The sequence below is a fragment of the Alternaria rosae genome (assembly GCF_020736505.1).
Source record: "Alternaria rosae strain MPI-PUGE-AT-0040 chromosome Unknown BKA58scaffold_10, whole genome shotgun sequence".
In the NCBI taxonomy this organism is placed as follows: Eukaryota; Fungi; Ascomycota; class Dothideomycetes; order Pleosporales; family Pleosporaceae; genus Alternaria; species Alternaria rosae.
In genome coordinates, this window is record NW_025763579.1 from 165,451 (window position 1) to 184,869 (window position 19,419).

General features: G+C 51.7%; 8 protein-coding genes across 8 annotated transcripts; 4 read left to right on the forward strand and 4 right to left on the reverse strand.

Moving 5' to 3' along the window:
* The first annotated feature begins 127 nt into the window (after positions 1 to 127).
* On the forward strand, positions 128 to 2,493 carry BKA58DRAFT_37793 (uncharacterized protein). The gene is made up of 4 exons (XM_046169658.1): positions 128 to 317; positions 383 to 1,013; positions 1,077 to 1,912; positions 1,962 to 2,493. The coding sequence occupies exons 1-4, from the start codon at positions 192 to 194 to the stop codon at positions 2,127 to 2,129; spliced, it is 1,761 nt and encodes a 586-aa protein (XP_046021096.1). The 5' UTR covers positions 128 to 191; the 3' UTR covers positions 2,130 to 2,493.
* A 1,071-nt stretch (positions 2,494 to 3,564) lies between these two features.
* Positions 3,565 to 5,556, forward strand: BKA58DRAFT_37785 (glycosyl hydrolase). The gene is made up of 2 exons (XM_046169646.1): positions 3,565 to 3,856; positions 3,911 to 5,556. Exons 1-2 carry the CDS (start codon positions 3,706 to 3,708, stop codon positions 5,377 to 5,379), a joined length of 1,620 nt encoding a protein of 539 aa, XP_046021097.1. The 5' UTR covers positions 3,565 to 3,705; the 3' UTR covers positions 5,380 to 5,556.
* On the reverse strand, positions 5,550 to 6,749 carry BKA58DRAFT_448343 (uncharacterized protein). Its single transcript, XM_046174276.1, has one exon. The coding sequence runs from the start codon at positions 6,733 to 6,735 to the stop codon at positions 5,734 to 5,736; it is 1,002 nt and encodes a 333-aa protein (XP_046021098.1). The 5' UTR covers positions 6,736 to 6,749; the 3' UTR covers positions 5,550 to 5,733.
* Positions 6,750 to 6,991: 242 nt separating this feature from the next.
* On the reverse strand, positions 6,992 to 8,315 carry BKA58DRAFT_37814 (uncharacterized protein). Its single transcript, XM_046169679.1, has 2 exons — positions 7,993 to 8,315; positions 6,992 to 7,937 (listed from the first exon to the last, which is right to left on the reverse strand). The coding sequence occupies exons 1-2, from the start codon at positions 8,056 to 8,058 to the stop codon at positions 7,056 to 7,058; spliced, it is 948 nt and encodes a 315-aa protein (XP_046021099.1). The 5' UTR covers positions 8,059 to 8,315; the 3' UTR covers positions 6,992 to 7,055.
* A 566-nt stretch (positions 8,316 to 8,881) lies between these two features.
* On the reverse strand, positions 8,882 to 10,952 carry BKA58DRAFT_324111 (major facilitator superfamily; the record flags this gene model as incomplete). Its single annotated transcript, XM_046167946.1, has 5 exons — positions 8,882 to 9,124; positions 9,179 to 9,806; positions 9,868 to 10,025; positions 10,082 to 10,387; positions 10,467 to 10,952. Coding segments are annotated over 5 exons (1,821 nt in total), but the record flags the coding sequence as incomplete, so codon positions are not given.
* Positions 10,953 to 11,554: 602 nt separating this feature from the next.
* Positions 11,555 to 12,980, reverse strand: BKA58DRAFT_37849 (elongation factor 1 beta subunit). The gene is made up of 3 exons (XM_046169698.1): positions 12,735 to 12,980; positions 12,122 to 12,507; positions 11,555 to 12,069 (listed from the first exon to the last, which is right to left on the reverse strand). The coding sequence occupies exons 1-3, from the start codon at positions 12,812 to 12,814 to the stop codon at positions 11,840 to 11,842; spliced, it is 696 nt and encodes a 231-aa protein (XP_046021101.1). The 5' UTR covers positions 12,815 to 12,980; the 3' UTR covers positions 11,555 to 11,839.
* Position 12,981: 1 nt separating this feature from the next.
* On the forward strand, positions 12,982 to 15,770 carry BKA58DRAFT_37848 (P-loop containing nucleoside triphosphate hydrolase protein). Its single transcript, XM_046169697.1, has one exon. The coding sequence runs from the start codon at positions 13,263 to 13,265 to the stop codon at positions 15,630 to 15,632; it is 2,370 nt and encodes a 789-aa protein (XP_046021102.1). The 5' UTR covers positions 12,982 to 13,262; the 3' UTR covers positions 15,633 to 15,770.
* Positions 15,771 to 15,912: 142 nt separating this feature from the next.
* On the forward strand, positions 15,913 to 19,414 carry BKA58DRAFT_324174 (muts domain V-domain-containing protein; the record flags this gene model as incomplete). The annotated part of the gene is made up of 10 exons (XM_046167951.1): positions 15,913 to 16,297; positions 16,348 to 16,694; positions 16,741 to 17,271; positions 17,321 to 17,398; positions 17,487 to 17,700; positions 17,777 to 18,170; positions 18,221 to 18,768; positions 18,816 to 18,930; positions 18,979 to 19,017; positions 19,066 to 19,414. 10 exons carry the CDS (start codon positions 15,913 to 15,915, stop codon positions 19,412 to 19,414), a joined length of 3,000 nt encoding a protein of 999 aa, XP_046021103.1.
* Positions 19,415 to 19,419: the final 5 nt, after the last annotated feature.

The window sequence follows — 19,419 nt, forward strand, 5'->3', positions numbered from 1 at the left end:
TATGAACCCCAGCAAATCGCGACGTCATGTGCATGGGGCAACCGGGGGTAGCTGCGCGCTATCGCTCAACGTGGCCCAAAGTCTGAATTTCGCCGACCCCGGACATCTTTCCATCATCATTTCTCCACGGAGATTTACCCCTGCGACCATTCCGCCCGCAGCTTATATTCTTCAGGAGCGGCGACACATCGATGACATCTCTTCATGAACCTCCAGACGCCTCGCATGGTGATGTAAATGTGCCTGATGACACCACCAGGTCGAACGCACCTGTCACAAAAAGAGCCTGCGACGCCTGTAAACGTCGCAAAGTGAGGGTAAGACATTGAACGCGCATGCGACGGAAAGAAGGTACATCTAGAATCTTTGCTAACACCATCAGTGCGATGCAATATCTACACCATGTTCAAATTGCCACATCTCTCGATTGGAGTGCGTTTACACGATAGCACCTCAGAAGAGAGGACCGAAGCGTAAACGAGATGCGACCACGCAACCGACCTTCAGGATTTCTGAAAATGGGTCGATGTTAGCTGCAAGTGTCCAGGCGCATCAACGTGATATCTGCTCTGGTAATACCACAACCCAAGCGCGGACGCCGACAATCACGTCAAGAGGCGCTTCTTCGACTGCGGCGAGACGCTCACAGTCCTCACCTCATGTGCAACTGCAGACGGAACTTGCGCCCCACATCATTGCGGACCAACTAATCACCTTGTATATGCACTACCTCTTTCCTATAGCACCCACTGTTCACGAACCGTCGATTCGCGCCATGGTACCCCTGCTGGAAGGTGATGGAGCCCACGGCGTTCTTAGTCCCTTACCAGCATCGCAACCACCATATCACGATATTGGAGGCATGGTTCCATTACGTAACCGCACAATGTTGACAGCGATTTGTGCGGTCACGGCTCTCATGTTACCTGCGTCTGTTTTTCCAATGCGGGAAGAGATAGGACGTCAATTCCTTACGGCCTCACGCGAGACGCTGAAGTTACATCAAGATTACGGTTTGTGAAACGTTCTCAATGCCCTGAACGAAGACTTTGGCTGACTTGGCATGAATCTCAAAGATATCGAGCAACCCGACTATACTGCTTTGGTGACGAGATACTACCATTCCAACGCCTTACGTGCTGTTGGCAGAACGCGGATATCATGGCACATACTAGGGGAAGCTATACGCCTGACACAAGAAATGCGGCTCTACGAAGAATCTTCATTCGAGAATCTTGATCCAGTGGAGGAACATCTGTTGAAGAACATATTCTGGCAGCTTCATACTGCTGACAGATCTGCATCCATCCTAAACAGTCGTCCAATATCGCTCCATCGCCTATGTGTAGGAGCTAAACCCACCACATCTTACTGGCGCCGCCCCTCATCCGACGCGCCTTTGCTGGACCATTCGACCACGCCAAGCGCTCTCGATATAGAGAGCATGATCAGCCAGGGATTTGATCTTTATCAAGACCTATGGACGAAAGCATCTGACATAATCATCAAGTTCGATACTTTGGATGTTTGGAACGAAGGCATTTCGGATGGCTCTGCGTTGGTTGGCCCTCAACACACGATAGTTATCACTGACTATCTCGATTTTATTGGCATGATCGATCACTTTCGATTTGACGTCAAGGTGCCAGAGACCACGAATACATCTGATCCAGCAACCATAGCCAGGATTCAACGGGCTTTTGACATCCAAAGGGTAAATCTATGCATCACCTACTATTGTCTGAAGCTAGTGCTGCTTCAGAGATTCTACGATGGCGGAGTAGCTGAGCATCTCGGCGTTCCAGGGAGGGCATATGGGATTGCGTTGAGAAAGATCGATGTTGCTAGTGACATGGTTCGCATACTATCAGAAGCATCATTTGAGACCCTTCAAGTGAATGGAGAGCCTTGCGTAGGTTGACGTCATGTTAATCCAAGCAATTTTACTGACAACGTCGCAGGTAGAGCAGATACGACGCATGGGAGCGACTCTACTCAAAATTGTACAAGAGACCGATAACTCATCCCTGAAGGAGCGCGCGAAGTCGTTGTTTCTCACCCTCTTGGATGTACTATCGAGACTGGATTCTCGCGTCTCCGAAGAGCTCGATTATAATCGGGGCTTTTGAAATATTCGGCGATATATCAAAGACGTACTACTACAGCTAATAGTGTACAACCCAAATCCACGCCTTTTAAGCTTACAAGACATTACACACTCTCGGATGGAAATGCGCTATCCTTCTGCACCGCCACTTTAATCACCGCGGTCAGCTGCACGACATCAGAGCTTTGACCGTTGAGCGTACGAAGGCCCGTCATGGCTTTCTTATGCTGTTAGCTAAGGTTCAGCGATCCAGGAAACTAGGGGAGGGGTAACGTGCCCAGGACAATAATCACCGCTGGAGCCAGTAGCTACGCAAGGATAGGCATGCGCCATCCCCAGTCAAATTTAATGTACTATCTATCGTAGCCGACGAGTACGCAAGACGACTGGTCGGCAACGTTCATGACATCCTAGCAGGAGTTGTGGTGCCGCCCAACCTACGAACGAACCGAACACCAAAGTCAAGCGTATACCCCGCCTGGTACGATCTTGACATGTGCGGGAGCGAGATCATGCCCCAAGCTGTCTCCGAGCGTGCCCCATGAAAGCATCATATTGGGGTTGACGGAATCTTGAAGGAACACACCAGCAACGTAAAGCAAACGACCAGAAAAGACTACTTTGCGACGAACAATCTTGTCTGCGATAGAGCCACCGTCGAGTGCAGCCACCAAGATATCAACAATCATTAGAGTATTGAGTACCTGCTGATTGCGTGTGCTTATCTCGATGGCGCCATCAGCTGTCACTCAATCAAAACAATCTAGGAAAGCGGGAATCGGGATGATGTTGCCGACCAAAGCAAGCTTGAAGCCAAAGACGACTGAAAGCACGAAGAAGACGAAACACGTTCTAAACGAGTCGATTATTGATCGGAGAGGAAATGGAAAAACACACAACAAGCCAAAATCCACCTTCGCTGCCCAAGATTGCGGAACCTGGGCTTTCACGATAACGTTTGTAATTCTTGGGCTGTACTGGCGCGTCTTTGCCATTGGCGTTTGCTTCAGTCGACCCTTCCAGCGATGCGCATCCCCAGTGTGGCCACACAAGATCGGAAGAAGCTTGCTCGCAACCTGAATGCCATACTTCAAAATACACATACACGTTGTCGCACTCGCAATACTTATAATCGTCGTGTAAACACATACTCAACTACACCCGTGCCGGAGTTTAAGGTGGCCTGGAATTCCTCCACGGCGAAATGGCGACCCCCGAATCATGCACATGCGCTATTGACGATTTGTCACCTGCCGGCGATTGTGGCTGCGGATTACGGCCGAATGGGCAGTGGAGCAACCAACTCCGGTGCGTTTTCGGTATAGCGCTTAGAATTTCTCCGTGGTGAGACAAAAGCGCAAAACACGGGATCCAAATTTCCCCATGGAGTAATACGACATGACAGAGTGGGAATCCTACTTGACGGAGTAGTAATCCAGCCCGACACCGAACAACGAATCCACTCTGCTATCAAGCCCGCAATTGGCAATTCTCTCCGATCGGAACCGCTCGACGCGACTCAGTCCACATCGCGTCATCTTCGAACTTTGCAAACCTCTCGATCGCTGTCTTACTGTGCACACTGAAAGCTTGAGGCCATGTTCCAGAATCCCATCATACCCGGCTTCGCTCCTGATCCATCTGTTGTCCTTGTGAACGGAATCTACTATCTCGCGACTTCTTCTTTCCATCTGTTCCCGGGTATCCCAATCTATGCATCAACAAACCTCCAAGACTGGAAACACATCGGTTCGTTTCTGCGCGCATACTGCAAAGATGTGGGCATTGGCTGAAGCGTTCCAGGAAACGCAATCAATAGGTCTTCACAGCTGGATCTGAGCCATGCTGTCACAGCTGCGATGCCGCTTAACGACGGCAATGTCATGATAGCATCTGGAGGCCTATTCGCACCCACAATCCGTTATCACAACGGCGTCTTCTACGTCGTCTGTACCAACTGCTATCCCGAAAGCAACAACTGGCGAACAGACAATTTCTTAATTCATACAAGAGACATCTGGTCCGATGTCTGGAGCGATGCGATACCCTTTGAGTTCTACGGCATTTACCCTTCTCTCTATTTCGATGACGATAATCGCGCCTACATTCAAGGCTCATGGATGATGAACCGCATAAGAGAGCCTAGTTGCACGATCAAGCAATTTGAGATCGATGTGAATACTGGACAACCTTTATCTGAGACTCGAGAAATCTTGGGTGCCTTTCCAGATGGCGATGCCGAAGGTCCGCACATCTACAAGAAAGACAGCTGGTATTACTTACTTGTAGCACAGGGCAGAACGTTCGCGCATCACATGCTATCGATGGCACGCTCAAAAGATATATGGGGCCCGTATGAGCAATGTCCGCATAACCCTGTACTGACTGCAGATGGCACGAACGAATATGTACAGAATGTTGGCCACGGTGAGCTCTTTCAAGACGTGAATGGAGAATGGTGGGCTGCTGTTTTGGGTGTTCGAGGAGACCAGGAATCAGCACCAATGGGTCGAGAGACGTTTCTCACAACAGTCGAGTGGCCGCAGGATGAATGGCCCACGATAGATCAGCCACAGATGTCGTTCAGCACACCGCGCACAGTGCAAATGGGTTTTGCATGCGCACAGCTGATCAGAAATTCCCGGCAGCTAAAGCCTCACATTGACGACGTGTACCTGCAAAAGCCCCTACGACGGCCTTACAAAAAGGCATCCTCAATAACGCTCACGCCCACTACGTCAACCCTTTCAGCTACATCAGCACCCCTAGCCCTACTCGCCCGCCGACAACGAAGCGTAACAACCATTGCAACTGCAACCGTACTCCTCGACAACGAAGCCACCCACTCCAACGCCATCGGCGGCCTAACCATCTACAAAGACCCCCTTCGCCACGCCAGCATCTCCGTCTGCCTATCCACCCGCCTCATCCATGTCCATTTCGTCGACGCATCCAAAGACTACGAATACACGGCTTCCTACCCAGAGCCCGTTTCCCGTTCTTCGACAGCCATCGACCTCCGCATTATAGCCGCGGCAGAGCGCTACGCCCTCGAGTTCCGCGACCCTCAATGTGACCGAAGGTGGAACCAAGTCGACGTGGTGGATACGAGGATGTTGAGTGCGAGGGATTTCACAGGTACGGTTATGGGTATCTTTGCGCTGACGGATGGGAATGCGACGCTGAATGTTAGCCCGAGGGATGGCTGCGATAGCGGGAGCGATGTTACAGATCAGAAGGTTACGTTTCGGGATTTTGAGGTCAGGCGGTAGATGGACGGCGAAGGGATGTGGTAATGTTACTCTGCATATAACGACTGGCGCAAGGATGGACGATGGAGTTGTTTTGTTGATCTGAGATCGCTTCTGGCATAGAGGGGCGTTTGGTTTTACGTTATTTGGTTTTGATGCTAACGCCGAGTGTTCTGGAGTTACGGAGGTGTTATGCTTAATTGGGTCGAGGTGACAATGTATACTGGGTTCGACTGGCGTTTGAGAGCTTGGGCAAGGTCAAATTGGTAATGCCTCATTTTATTACATGGAAGGATAATAATTTCATATACAGCTTGTCATGCGGATCTACTCTGAGTGTGCTTATAGCAAAAGTGCGTTGGCTCGCTCGCCTGCTTAACCAAGAAATCCTGTCTTTGGCCTTGCATGATCATCTAATACAACATCCGTATCGCCCGTTGCGTTCGATGTCGCTATTACCATAGCTGACCCAAACTCGTCTTGTTTCCCCTCATCCTTCTGTTTAAATACCTGGCCCTTATCCACAACCTCCCACCTAGCTCCCCTCTGCTCAACAGCAACCGTCCTAACCGCCTTCCCCTTTCCACCACTACCCGCTATCCCACCGTACCCCTTCTGATTAGACACGACCAATGTATCCGTCACTTCATCCCGAAATGCACAACTATAATGCGTATGACCAAACGCCCATACTTTCACAACCGGCGAGATCCAACATATCTCTCTTGATAATTCAGACACGAAACCAGAGTTCATCGAACTAGACGAATGTCTTGGATCAGTTGCGCGGGGGTCGATAGTAGGACAGTGATGTGTCGCGATGATTACACTTCGATGCGGTTCATCCGTTTGGATTTGGGTAACTTGTGTGTTAAGCCACGCCAGATCTCGGGCATGCTCCATGCAACTTCTCTCTGGCGTCCAGTCTTGTATACCGCGCTCTTCGTTGTAATCCGTCATTCTGGATCCGACTTCGGCGGCTTGTTCGGGCTGGATGTTGCTCCAGAGTGTGCAGCCGAGGATTGTTACGTTTTCGTTGAGATCGTAGCGGTCACGGAAGAGGAGGCGGAAGCGGCCGCCGTAGTCTTGTTTTGCGGTATTTTCGAAGTCTCGCATTTGGTTGACAGCATGCCCAAGAGTTGTTTGGTAGGCTTCGTGGTTGCCGAGGACGTAGAATATGCGGCAGCCGCGGTTTTGGTCGAGCAGGTTTCGCAAGAATGTGAAAAGGCCATCGTTGCTGACTAGACCTATGTCACCAAGTAGGAGTAGTGCACTGCCAGTGACCTGGAGGTTGACGTATGAGTATTGTGGGTTGTTCATGGGAGTCTCCAAGTGGAGGTCGGAGACGATCTGGAGTTGGGGCGCGAATAAAGCCATGATGGGTATTGTGTGCTGTATGAACAGTATGGGGGTGACGTTCCTCTTATATGACTCTGTGCGATGCGCTAGTGAGGAGAATGTATCTTGGTTGTGGGGTTCTCTGGTAACCAATGGACGATTAGTCAATAGTGTACATCATGGCGGGTACGTCTCAAGATACAACAACGACTTCCTATCTACTTGCACTTGAACTTACGAACCATGCATCACGTGGACAAAGAGGGGAGCTTTAGATTCGCGAATTTCAGTTCCAGGGTATCCATACAAAACTCACGCGACCCAGAACGCCTGTAAAGCTGTGCTCTACTCCCTTCCCTCTACTTCCTAAACAAGCTCGTCGCACTCCCCGCCAGCGGATTAGGCTGAAACTCCATATCATTCCCACCGTCAAAAAGGGGCACACTATCATCATCGACCCTACTCCTAGGCTTGAGCTCCTCGCCCCTAGCAATCTCAATCGTGCTAATGATGGGCAGTGCCAACAACAGCAACGGTAGCAGTTGACCGAAACTCCAGTTTCCTTCACTGGGCCCAACGAGATGGACAGACTCAGGTGGATGTCCAAAAGCCTGGGATTCAAGAACGACGCGCACGGTGGCGCCGACGCCCATGGCGAGACAAGCGAAGAGACCAACGACCTGTACGGTTTTGAGCCATTTGGGGTTAGACCGGTTGTGTAGGTACCACGTTGCGAAGCCGAAGGTGATGACCTGTCCTGCGATAACTGCGATGGTGCCTGCAATGGAAAGCGCTGCATTTCCACTCGTGCCCTTGCTCTCCACCTCCCATACACATGCAATGGGGAGTCTTGGCTCCATATCTTTCATGACCGTCTGCAGTATGAACACCCCACTCAGGATACCCAGAAACATGTTCACTAACATGAGTATCTGTCTAATCCACCGCAGCACCCAGTCCCTCTTGAAATCGTTCACGAGCGCGAGCAAGGTAGCGAGATTTGTGGCGGTGGATAGTAAAGACAGGAGCCAGATGATGAAGAAGTGATAAGGCACCATTGTTTTCATCTTTGCTAGCCCGACAGACTGGATTCCGATTCCCGTTAGTATTTGTTGGTCGGAGAAGGATTGGAGGAGCTTTCGCGAAATGGGAGCTGAGGTGGATTTTCGCAGGCCGAGCAGGATTATGGTGGCGGAGAGAAGGATGGAGAGGATGTTGGTTATTATAAAGGAGAGGAGGGTCTGCAAGGTTTTGAATTAGTTGGGGGGAGAGTCGGATTGGGGTGGGGGGACGTACGCCTGCGCCTGCTACTCCCGCGTCGGTGTTTGTCGTCTCGGGGACGGTGGAGCAGTTGAATGCCATGGTGACGTCTTGCTCTTCTCTGTCCGGGCGGTTGTGGTTGTGTCGAAGGAGTTTGGGTGCGTCAGGCCAGCATACGCGGAGTCGAGTTCTGGTGTCGCGAAGTTCAAATCGCAAAGTCGCAGATACGCACAACAAACAGAGAAACGTTAAGGAAAGAGTCGATTCGAATCGCGCAAGTAGACGTTCACCAGGAAAGCAACAAGAGATAGAGAGCGAAAGTAAAAGTAACGGAAAGTAGGAACCTCAGCACAGCCTCACACCAATGTCATCATACCTTACCAGGGTCCCTCCCTCCATCGCATCTCCCATCTAATTTAAGGCATATTGGCGAGCCCGGTACGCTTGCGCCTTTCCCATACCATCCACCAACACAGGGGTAAAAAGATCGACAGCGTGAAACAAGGCGGTACTGCCGGCCAATAGCCGATCTTTGCCCGTTGACATCTGTGGCGTAAGCGCGCAATCTGCGACAGGTGCTGGGCCAGTTAGAGATGCGGGGTAGGCTTTTCCATGGATGGACGATGGTGGTGGATTATGCGTAGAGGATGATTGTGAGAGGAGAGTGGAGCTTGTAGGTGTTTTTAGGTGCGAGGGCGCTTGCGCAGGGGAGAGGTGGGCGTGCAGCTGCCGGAAGGGTCCGCCGGCGTGGTGCGTAGCGCGGAGGCGGTTTGGGGGATCTCAACTTTATCGGCTAATCCTTCATTTCTTGACATACAACTTTGTTCAGGGTCTTGAATGCTTGAACAAATTGGCTATAGCTGAGTAAAATCGGGTGATGCAAATGGCCTAGGAGTGCTGATATCCATTCCCCAGCTCTCCCAATTTATTCCTCCGAAGGCGGCGACGCCGGCTTACTTGTCGGCGCATACGCGCTCTTCTCCCTAATCTTCGCACCTTGGAGGTAAAACCAGACTGGCACAGGTATCATCGCAGCAGCAAAACATCCAAGTAGAGTTGAAGCCCATTCAACGCCCATGCCCTCGAACATCTCTTTCGCGAAGAGAGGAAACGCTGCTCCCCATATGCTACGAAGGAACGTGTTCGCTGCGATCGCCGAAGCGGCAAACTAGACGACATGTTAGCAAAATCGTGAATACATCGGGATGTGGGCTCTTCTTACCATGAGATAAGCGTCAATGATGTAGTTGAACGACTGCAAAAAGATACTCATGATACCAAATCCGATCAGCAATCCAGAGCACGTGGGCACGATCCAATGGATATCCGCGCGATACCCGGTCCATCCGAACCAGAACAAGCCTCCCGCAAAGGCGACACCACCCACGATAACCTCTGGTAACCGCCACTCAGGAACCGGAACGTTGTTGTTAGCAGCAAGCTTCTTCTGGTACCCCGGCTGCCTCGCAAAGATAAACACTCCAGCGAACAACTCCCCAATGATCATGCCAAAGAACGGCAGACCACCAACCCCCGGGTTCATGCCATGGACTCCCTGGAATACAATCGGGTACGCTGTGAGGAAGAGATACAGCAATCCGTAGATGAAGGCGATGTAGATACTAAGTAGCAGCACGATACGCTCCGTAACCAGCATCCTTAGCGGCCTCGAAAAGTTCTTCTCGATAAGTTCGCGGAAATCGACTTCGATCTCTTCTTGCTTGGCGTGGATGCCCCAATTCTTTGTGCGGCGGCGCAGTTCGGCGGCTTTGGCGACGAGGATGATGGGTGGGTAGGATTCGTCGAGGAAGAGGAGCATGAGGGTGAACGATGCGAAACCCATGAAGGAGCTGTGATGGGATGGTTAGTATACGTGTTCACTTTTATGGGGAGGAGGGAGAGAGTGCTTACACAAGGTACTGAGTCCATCGCCAGGAATTCGACATGACGATGAAGCCGCCAATGAAAGGAGCGAGGAAGGGACCTGTAAAGACCATCACGCTAAATAGACAGATGGCTATTCCACGCGTTCTGTTGGCGAACATGTCGGCGAAGACTGCGGCAACGATCTATGTTCACATCAGTACCGCTGCTTCTACCACTAGGAGCTCACACAGGCACTCACGGTAATCGGACACGCGCCAAAGAAGCCTGCGAAGAACCTGCAGATCAAGATAGTCTGTAGATCCTTGGCCGTCGCACACGCAATGTTGAAGACCGAGAAGCCAAACGATGCAATAATAAGCGGGAGTCTCCTTCCTTTGAGCTCTGAGAATGGTGCCCAGAGGACAGGTCCAGTCGCGAAGCCTAGGATATACAACGATGTACCCAGCGTAGCGACCACATAACCCACGTTGAATTGTAGCTCGATAGCTCTCGTCGCCGTACTAAATATCGAACTAGCGAATGAAGCTGTGACTGTCGTAAAGCCCTGTCGTATAGCACACAACGTCAGTCTATATCCATCATCTCAAGGCTAACGCGTCCTGTTTCCGGACAATCTAACGTACCAACATAAGCGCAGTAAACAACTTCTTCCCCAACATCCAATTTTGCGCATGCAGCGGGTCATCTTCTCCATCGAAATCGACGACATAATCTTCCTGGTTACCGAGAGGAGGAGGATAAGGTTTCCCTGCGCCGAAGGCAGGTAAGGGACGAGAGCGGGAAGATTTGCTGCGGAAGAGACCGAGACCACCACGGTCGCCGCCGCCGACAGTTTGCGAATGCTGGCTCTTTGATGTGTGGACGCGGTCCAAGGACGAGGCATCATGGCGAAGGGCTTCGACGTCTGAGGTTTGAGGATGCGGATGGGAGCGTTCCGTGTGTGGTGGCGGAGGGGTGCGTGAGGACGAAGTGGCCGCTGTGCTTGAAGAAGATCCTGTATACACAATACCACCGTCCTTCTCGTCATCTCTCTCTAGAATTCCGGCCTGGACTTGTGTGAAGCTGTCCGGGCTAGCATCTCGTACGGCCATCTTCTCCGTGTAGCGGTTCTTTGTCGTCCAAGATGACTACAACGAGTCCAGTGCAACAACAGATACTGCGACCCGATGCTATACATATGGCATTCTTCCCACATGTTTAGCGGTCAGTATAGTATTTTCAATGTCCGTTCCTCCGCCCCGAACTCCACAACAGTGTTGATCCCAGAGCGCGAGCATCGGGGATATAAAAATGCACCGATGAAAGACGCGATTTCATTTGCCAGAGAGAACATTCGGTCTTTGCGAGTAATGATGTATATTGCTATTGTTTCGTATTAATACTATGTCACTTTACATCCTCGTCTAGTACAAATCCTGAGTACTGACGATGCTGCTCGCGGCCTCTGAGACGCGTCGTATTTCTGGTGTTGTTGGTTGTTGAGCCATCACGGCGCCGTGGATGCCCCGAAGGGACGTCGAACATGGCTAAGAAAGCAGCGAGCTGACTTTAGTCTGCCAGATGCACCCAAGCTCTCCCCAGTCCTTTGTATATAGGGAGTTCGCCCCAAAGTCCGGGTTTGTACACCAAAGTCATGCAGTCAGAGTTGCAGTCGCCAATGTCTAGGTAAGACGACGCACAATTGTACAAGTCGCTGCCCGACAAGGAGTGACCTTACCGCAGCCCACCTACCGTTGCTACGCGGCCTGGACGGTTCCTGTATGAGCCACTCACGCATCAGGCGTACCGTTACCACGCCCACGCCTGTCCTATGTGATTCATTAAGTCACAAGTGCATATAGCAAGGTGTGTTGTTGTCCCGCAGTGGGAGTGGTATCTCTACCATGTCGTGATTTTGGTATTCATTCGTCTAGCGACTGCTCATAAAGACGTTAAACCGTCCGTCATGATCACGCATAAAAGGTCATAAAAGGGCGCGCCAACAAGAAGAAGTCATCTACAACTTCTGCATGGCAACAACGTCGGTGGACTGGACGTGGTCCTCGAACTCTTCGATCTGTTGCTGGAGCTCGTCGAGCGAGACCTTGTCGTCCTCAACGACCAAGTTGATCTGGAGCTTCTTGATACCGAAACCGACAGCGACCAACTGGGAGGCACCCCAGACGAGACCATCCTTCTCGATGGAGAGAACGTTCGCCTTGAGCTCGTCCATGTTTGTCTCGTCATCTGGAGAAACGTTAGCATATAAGCCACTTGAGAGACGTGGTGAGACACATACCCCATGGCTTAACGTCGAGGGTGACGATAGACTTGGCAGCAGGCTTGACCTTGCCGGCCTTCTTCTTGTTGTACTCGGCCAGACGCTCCTCCTTGATCCTGGCAGCCTCGGCGTCCTCCTCCTCGTCGTCGCTGCCGAACAGGTCGACCTCGTCATCATCGTCCTCAGCCTCCTTCTCAGGTGCCTTGGCGGGGTTGAGGGTGAGCTCAGAGGACTCGGGGCCGTAGGCGGTGAAGTCCTTGGTAGGGTCACCAGGAAGAGAGTCGAACTCGCCCTCGAAGGTGAGCATGTGGTTGTACCAGCGCCATGCGTACGGGTACTTCTCAGGCGCGGGGATCTGCTTGATTTGCTGGTAGACCTTTACATCGGCCTGCGATGGGGAGTAGCTGGGGCATGTTAGCCAATGACTCCTTCAAGGTGTCTGGGTAAGAGGCAGAAGGAGGGAAGATAGATCAGAGTTGCGACAAGCGCGTGGTTTTGTATTCAGATAGCGGGGTCTTAAGCCGCCTCATTAACACGGACCAATTGTTCTCATCATTGAAAACTTGGAAGTGCGATGCAATGCAGGGGAAGGTACAAAGCGAGGGGATTGTATGGCGGGGTAGAAACTTACCCAACAATGTAGCTGCGGGTCTTGACATAGTTGTTCAGGAGAGTCAGGCCTGCTTCGGAAACGAGATCGGTGAAACCCATAATTGCAGATGTGGTTGCGAGTATGGTATGGGAGAATCGAAGGTGTTGTGTTGAGAGAAAGAGGGACGGCTGCAGTTTTTGATGGAGGCTGGAGGAAATTGCACTGAGAAAAACGCGCTAGCCTTGGCGCTAGCACGTGCCCCTCCCTGCCCGCGACAGTCACGAACAGCAAGAGTCAGACCAAGTCATACTCATGCCAACCTTTATGCATCTAGGCCTTGCGCATTATACTCACGCAAATAGATTCTCGTCTGCGCACCCAGCTTCCACCTGTATCGGTTGTGGACGCTGGAAGCCTGGAGTGTTTGCTCATAGACGCGTAGAAATCTATCGAACCACCGCGCATCTTCGCCGAAGCCTGTGCTCCCGCCGTCCACCACGAATATAATGATACCATCTCCATCTTCACCAAATTGACTTTTGCTTGCTTTTTGACTCCGACATCGTCATGCTGACCAGTAGAGCACGCATAGCCGCGAGGCGCATCGCCTCCCCCTCCATCCCACGAGGACTTCCTATTCGCACATCACCGTCATTTCTTAAAACTTCCGCGATACGATTGCCTCAACAACAGCAGCTCCTGAGACCGCTCATATCGTCACGAAGCTATGCCAGTGGAGGCCGACCACATCCTCCAGGTGGAACACATCGCATGAACCTGGGTGGTGAGCCGGAAAAGCCTGCGTTGGAACAATATGGTGTGGATCTTACGGAGCGAGCTCGTGATGGCAAGCTGGACCCAGTCATCGGACGAGACGGCGAAATCCAGCGCACCATACAGATTCTGTCGAGACGAACGAAGAACAATCCCGTCTTGATCGGTTCTGCGGGAACAGGAAAGACTGCCATCCTTGAGGGCCTAGCCCAGCGAATCGTCAAAGGCGACGTGCCCGAATCGATCAAAGACAAGCGCGTCATATCTCTTGACCTCGGGTCCCTCATTGCCGGCGCAAAGTTCCGCGGGGATTTCGAAGAGCGCCTCAAGAGCGTCTTGAAGGAGGTCGAGGAGGCGAAGAAGGGTGTCATACTATTTGTGGATGAGCTACACACGTTGTTAGGTTTGGGCAAGGCAGAGGGCAGCATCGATGCCAGCAACTTGCTGAAACCCGCTCTTAGCCGCGGAGAGCTACAACTTTGTGGCGCAACAACACTCAACGAATATCGACAGATCGAAAAGGACGCGGCGCTTGCGCGACGGTTCCAACCAATTCTAGTGGGCGAGCCAACCGTACAAGACACCATCTCGATATTGCGCGGTATCAAGGAGCGATACGAGGTCCACCATGGTGTCCGCATTACCGACAACGCCTTAGTCGCCGCCGCTGCGTACAGCAATCGATACATCACCGACCGCTTCCTTCCCGATAAGGCCATTGACTTGGTAGACGAAGCCGCGAGTGCCCTACGCCTCCAGCAAGAGAGTAAACCCGATGCGATTCAGGAACTAGATCGTCAGATCATGACCATACAAATCGAGCTGGAATCCTTGCGGAAAGAGACCGACATTGCCAGCAAAGAGCGCCGTGAACGCCTCGAGGAATCCTTAAAGCAAAAACAAGAGGAAGTCAAGGGCTTGACCGAGAAATGGGAGAAGGAGCGAGCGGAGCTTGATGAAATCAAGAGTGCGCAAGAGAACCTCGAAAGGGCAAAGCTTGAGCTCGAACAAGCCCGCCGAGAGGGTAACTTCGCCAAAGCCGGTGAGCTGCAGTACAGCAGGATCCCCGAGTTGGAGCAGAAGCTCCCCAGAGACGAAGAGGTGACTGCAGGCGCCAGCCGACAGGGCTCCTTGCTACACGACTCTGTGACTGCCGACGATATCGCATCCGTCGTCTCTCGCACGACTGGCATCCCCTTATCCAAACTCAACTCGGGCGAGAGTGAGAAGCTCATACACATGGAGGATACCCTACGGCAATACGTCAAGGGTCAAGACGAAGCATTGAAGTCCGTCGCAAACGCCATTCGTCTGCAGAGAGCTGGCTTGTCCGGCGAGAACCGACCCATCGCTTCTTTTATGATGTTGGGACCGACTGGTGTAGGAAAGACCGAGGTCTGCAAGAGGTTGGCGGAGTATCTGTTTAGTACTCCCCAGGCTGTCATTCGATTCGACATGAGCGAGTTCAGTGAGAAGCACACGGTTTCCCGCCTCATTGGTTCACCTGCAGGCTATGTTGGATACGAGGACGCTGGCCAGCTTACCGAAGCTGTCCGACGAAAGCCCTACGCGGTCCTCCTGTTTGACGAGTGGGAGAAGGCTCACAAGGACATCTCGACGCTGCTTCTGCAGGTACTTGACGAAGGTTTCCTCACAGACGCCCAAGGTCACAAGGTCGACTTCCGCAACACCATCATCGTCATGACATCGAATCTGGGCGCTGATATCATCGTTGGTGACGATGTCCTGCACTCGGTCGACAAGGACTCTAGTGAAATCTCACCCGCAGTACGTAGCGCTGTGATGGATGTTGTGTCCGCCACATATCCACCGGAGTTCCTCAATCGTCTCGATGAGTTTATCATCTTCCGCCGTCTGTCACGCGAAGCACTCAGAGATATCGTGGATATTCGTCTGAAGGAACTACAGCAGCGACTGGACGATCGTAGGATCGTGCTACAATGTCCAGATGAGGCCAAGCAATGGCTATGCGACAGGGGATACGATCCGAAGTTCGGTGCTCGGCCGCTCAACAGGCTCATTGCACGTGAGATCGGCAATAGCCTGGCGGATAGAATAATACGTGGAGAGATCCGCAGCGGAGACACGGCTAAGGTCGCCATCAACGCGGACGGCACCGGTCTCACCGTTGCTGCCGCATGAAAAAGTATGACTAACGACGGTATGACTGTATAACAGAATGTAGACTATACTATTGCATGTACATAATGTAGCATCAATGGCGTTTGTAGGTGGAACATTTCCTCTCTGTAGATTGCATCAATGCACGAGATTCTCTTATTTGGTTCAGTACCTCGCGGCAGGCACGCGTCGCGTAAGCTGCCATGCGCGACTTCCTCTTCTATCTCAACCCATACAGCTTAGTGTTCTCTCACCTCACCGGCACTCAGCCCCACCAAAGTCATTATCTTCGATCACCGTGATGGCGCGCAACTCTTCATACCGGAATCGAGGTAGTCGCAGCAGTGCTACCTCGCGCGGAAATCGCAGTAGTCAGAACCACCGTACACCCGCCTACACTACCGACTCGCATGCTTTTTCCACACGCTCTGTTTCCAGTGTGCCGACAGGATCGAGCAGGCCACGGGCTGAAGTTCATCGAGGACCATGCCCGGATACACCAGTCAACACGCCTTCCGAAGAGCGGAATAGTACCGAAGAAAACGAGGACACATTGATCGAGGTCGTCATGGCTGTTGATATGACACCACGTGGTACAGTAGGATGTTGTTATTACGTCGCAAGAGACGAGAAGCTGTACTTCATGGAGGATATACAGTGCGGTGACGTCGACGTCATTGACTCTCGTGTGTTCTGCTTATCTTAAAGTCAAGAGCACATGCTAACTAGGTCGCAGTGAGAACATTCATCGAGCCTACAGTGATCTTAGTATCGACGAAGATTGATGACAAGGTGATCGAAAGGTTCGATCCTGAAGCCAGGAACGAGTGCGCAAGTAGCGACAACGACCAATTTCGCCTTCCATTTCTGTTGGAAATAAGACCACCGAGCGAGTTCTCTTACGATGCCGCAAAGAGCAAGCTTGTCAGCCTTCGCCTGGGTAATGAGAGTGGTACTCGTGTCAGTTTCAACATCCCAGGAGAGCTTGCATCAATGAACTGTCTGGATGAAGAGGGCACATTGGGCCAGCAAGGACAACTGCTCCGGCTCGCAGGGTGGATTGAACTTGACAGCCGTTCAACGGTATTCTCACGCTTTCTGTGGAAGATACGTCGCTAATACTACATAGGTCGGCTGTGCTGGAGCGCTGATATCGTATCTTCAACGCCGGCGCGCTGCGGCATACCTTCCCGGCGATCGCTCAGCTTACCTGATGTTCCGTATCATGACACTGGAAATGTTCAGTCTTCGAGAGACTATGTTCATCAACGCTGATACGCTTCACTCGTTACAAATCATGGGTGCGGAATCGCATCCGCACTCGCACAACAAGGGGCCGACCAAAGCCAGCTCTTGCGAGAAGGAAGGGCTGTCCGTGTATGGGCTATTCCACCATCTCGCTCGAACGCCACAAGGAAGATGCTTGCTTCGTCAACAGTTCCTTCGCCCTAGCCTCAATATCGATGCCATCAACGAAAGGCTGAGCACGATAGCAGTCTTCGTTCGCCCAGACAACGATCCCGCTCTACAAGCACTTGCGAAGAATTTGAAGAACATCAGCAACATGCGTGCTATGATGGTCAACCTGAGAAAGGGTGTGGGCGGCTCAACCAAAGCAGGCGGAGGCTTTTCCAAGAGCATATGGTCATCCATCAGAGCAGTATGTCTCGCAAAACCACCATCATACGTCATCAGACTGATCGTGATAGTTTGCATTTCATGCTCTCAAGATCAAAGACACATTGCAAGATGTTCTCAGCGGTGAGACGTTAGCAATCAGGAACAAGGTAATTACAATCACCTGTCTGGTCACAGATGCCAGGCTGTTGGTGCAGTCTGAAGCAGTTCATGGGATTGAGATATTGATATTCGCAGGTGTTTGAGAAGTTTGAAGGCTATCATCTGGCTCAGATCGGAAGGAAGATCAGTGAGACCATCGACTTGGCTAGTTCGGCAGAAGAAGGCCGAACTATCATCATGCCAGGCGTTGACGACGAGCTGGACCAGATGAAGAGGACCCTGGATAGTCTCGACGACTTTCTCAACCGAGTAGCGCGGAAGTTGTCTGAGAAGATGCCCTCTGACATTCGTACGTCGATATGCTCCTCTCAATGCTCAACATCCGTACTCCAAAGTCACACCACGTCAAAAGCTGACCATACTAGGCGCCACGCTGAACGTCATCTACTTCCCGCAAATCGGGTTTCTCTGTACCACTCCCGTCAATGAACTGAGTGGAGATGCCGTCTATCAGGGCACCTTCGACAGTCCTTGGGAGAGGATGTTTGCCACTGAAGAGCAGGTCTACTTCAAAAATAGCGAAACACGAGAGATGGATGATCATTTCGGCGACGTGTACGGCATCATCTCAGATCGCGAGATCGAGATCAGCCATGATCTCGCACAGTATCTACTGCAATACGAAGAGCTGCTGACATCTTGTTCGGACGTATGCGGAGAGCTTGACAGCCTTCTGGCATTAGCACAAGGCGCGAAAATCTACAAGCTTTGTCGCCCTCGGATGACCCACAACAATGTCATATGTATCAAGGGAGGTCGGTGAGTCTAATAATACTGAATGCGGTATCCAATCACTGACTTCTGTGTAGCCATATTCTGCAAGAGCTGACAGTATCATCCTTCGTCGCGAACGATACGACTCTAAGAGGTGGCGAAGGCGACGCAACCTTTGAAGAAGATGCCGATGAGAGCTATGGTACCGGAACACAGCCACTTACCAACTCCGCGACTCGTCATACATACGCGCACAAGGACAGCGCAAGCATGCTCGTCTTGACTGGGCCCAATTACTCAGGCAAAAGCGTGTACCTGAAGCAGGTCGCTCTCATAGTATACATGGCCCATGTCGGGTGTTTTGTGCCAGCAGATAGCGCAAATATCGGGCTAACGGACAAGATTCTTTCCAGAGTCACGACGCGTGAGACGGTGTCTCGTGTTCAGAGCGCGTTCATGATAGACCTTCAGCAGATATCACTCGCACTGAGCGTAGCTACCCGCCGCAGCTTGCTCATCATTGATGAGTTCGGCAAGGGAACTGAGTCTAGTGACGGCGCTGGTCTGGCATGCGCAGTGATGGAACACCTACTGAGCTTAGACACTGAACGACCAAAGGTTATTGGCGCTACACATTTCCATGGTGCGTGAACTTTGACCATGCATTTGGCAGCTGCTAATGCGTACCAGAAATCTTCGAAATGAACTTGCTTAAACCGAGGCCTGCTCTTGCATTCGGGCACATGGAGGTACGCATCGATGCCGATGCTTCGGAAGTCAATGATCAGATAACATATCTCTACAAGTAAGTCTGCTACAACAGTATGGAATGGTGCATGCTAACAGCCTTTAGCTTTCGCGAAGGTCGAAGCACCTCAAGCTTTGGTACATGGTAAGTCGATAGCTTTGGCGTGATCTATCTTTACTGACAGAACCATAGCTGCGCTGCCATGAACGGCGTCCCTCAGGAGATCATCCAACGTGCAGAGAACCTCATCCTCCTCTCTGTTCGGGGTGAAGATCTCGTCGCTGCGTGCTGTCAGATGCCAGAAGACGAAGCCACAGAGCTTGTAGAAGCGGTATGTGAAGCTATGCAAGTCGTTACATTAGCTGACATTGTACTAGGAGCAAATTGCAAGGGACTTTCTCGAAGCCGATGTGTACCGGAACCCGAAGACTACGCTGGCCAACATACTTATTGTATCTACGACCACGGATTCGCGCAGTTAGACGAGAATGCATCGACGATGGTCTGCGATAAGCGGAGCATGAACAGGATGGAGGTGTGAAGCGT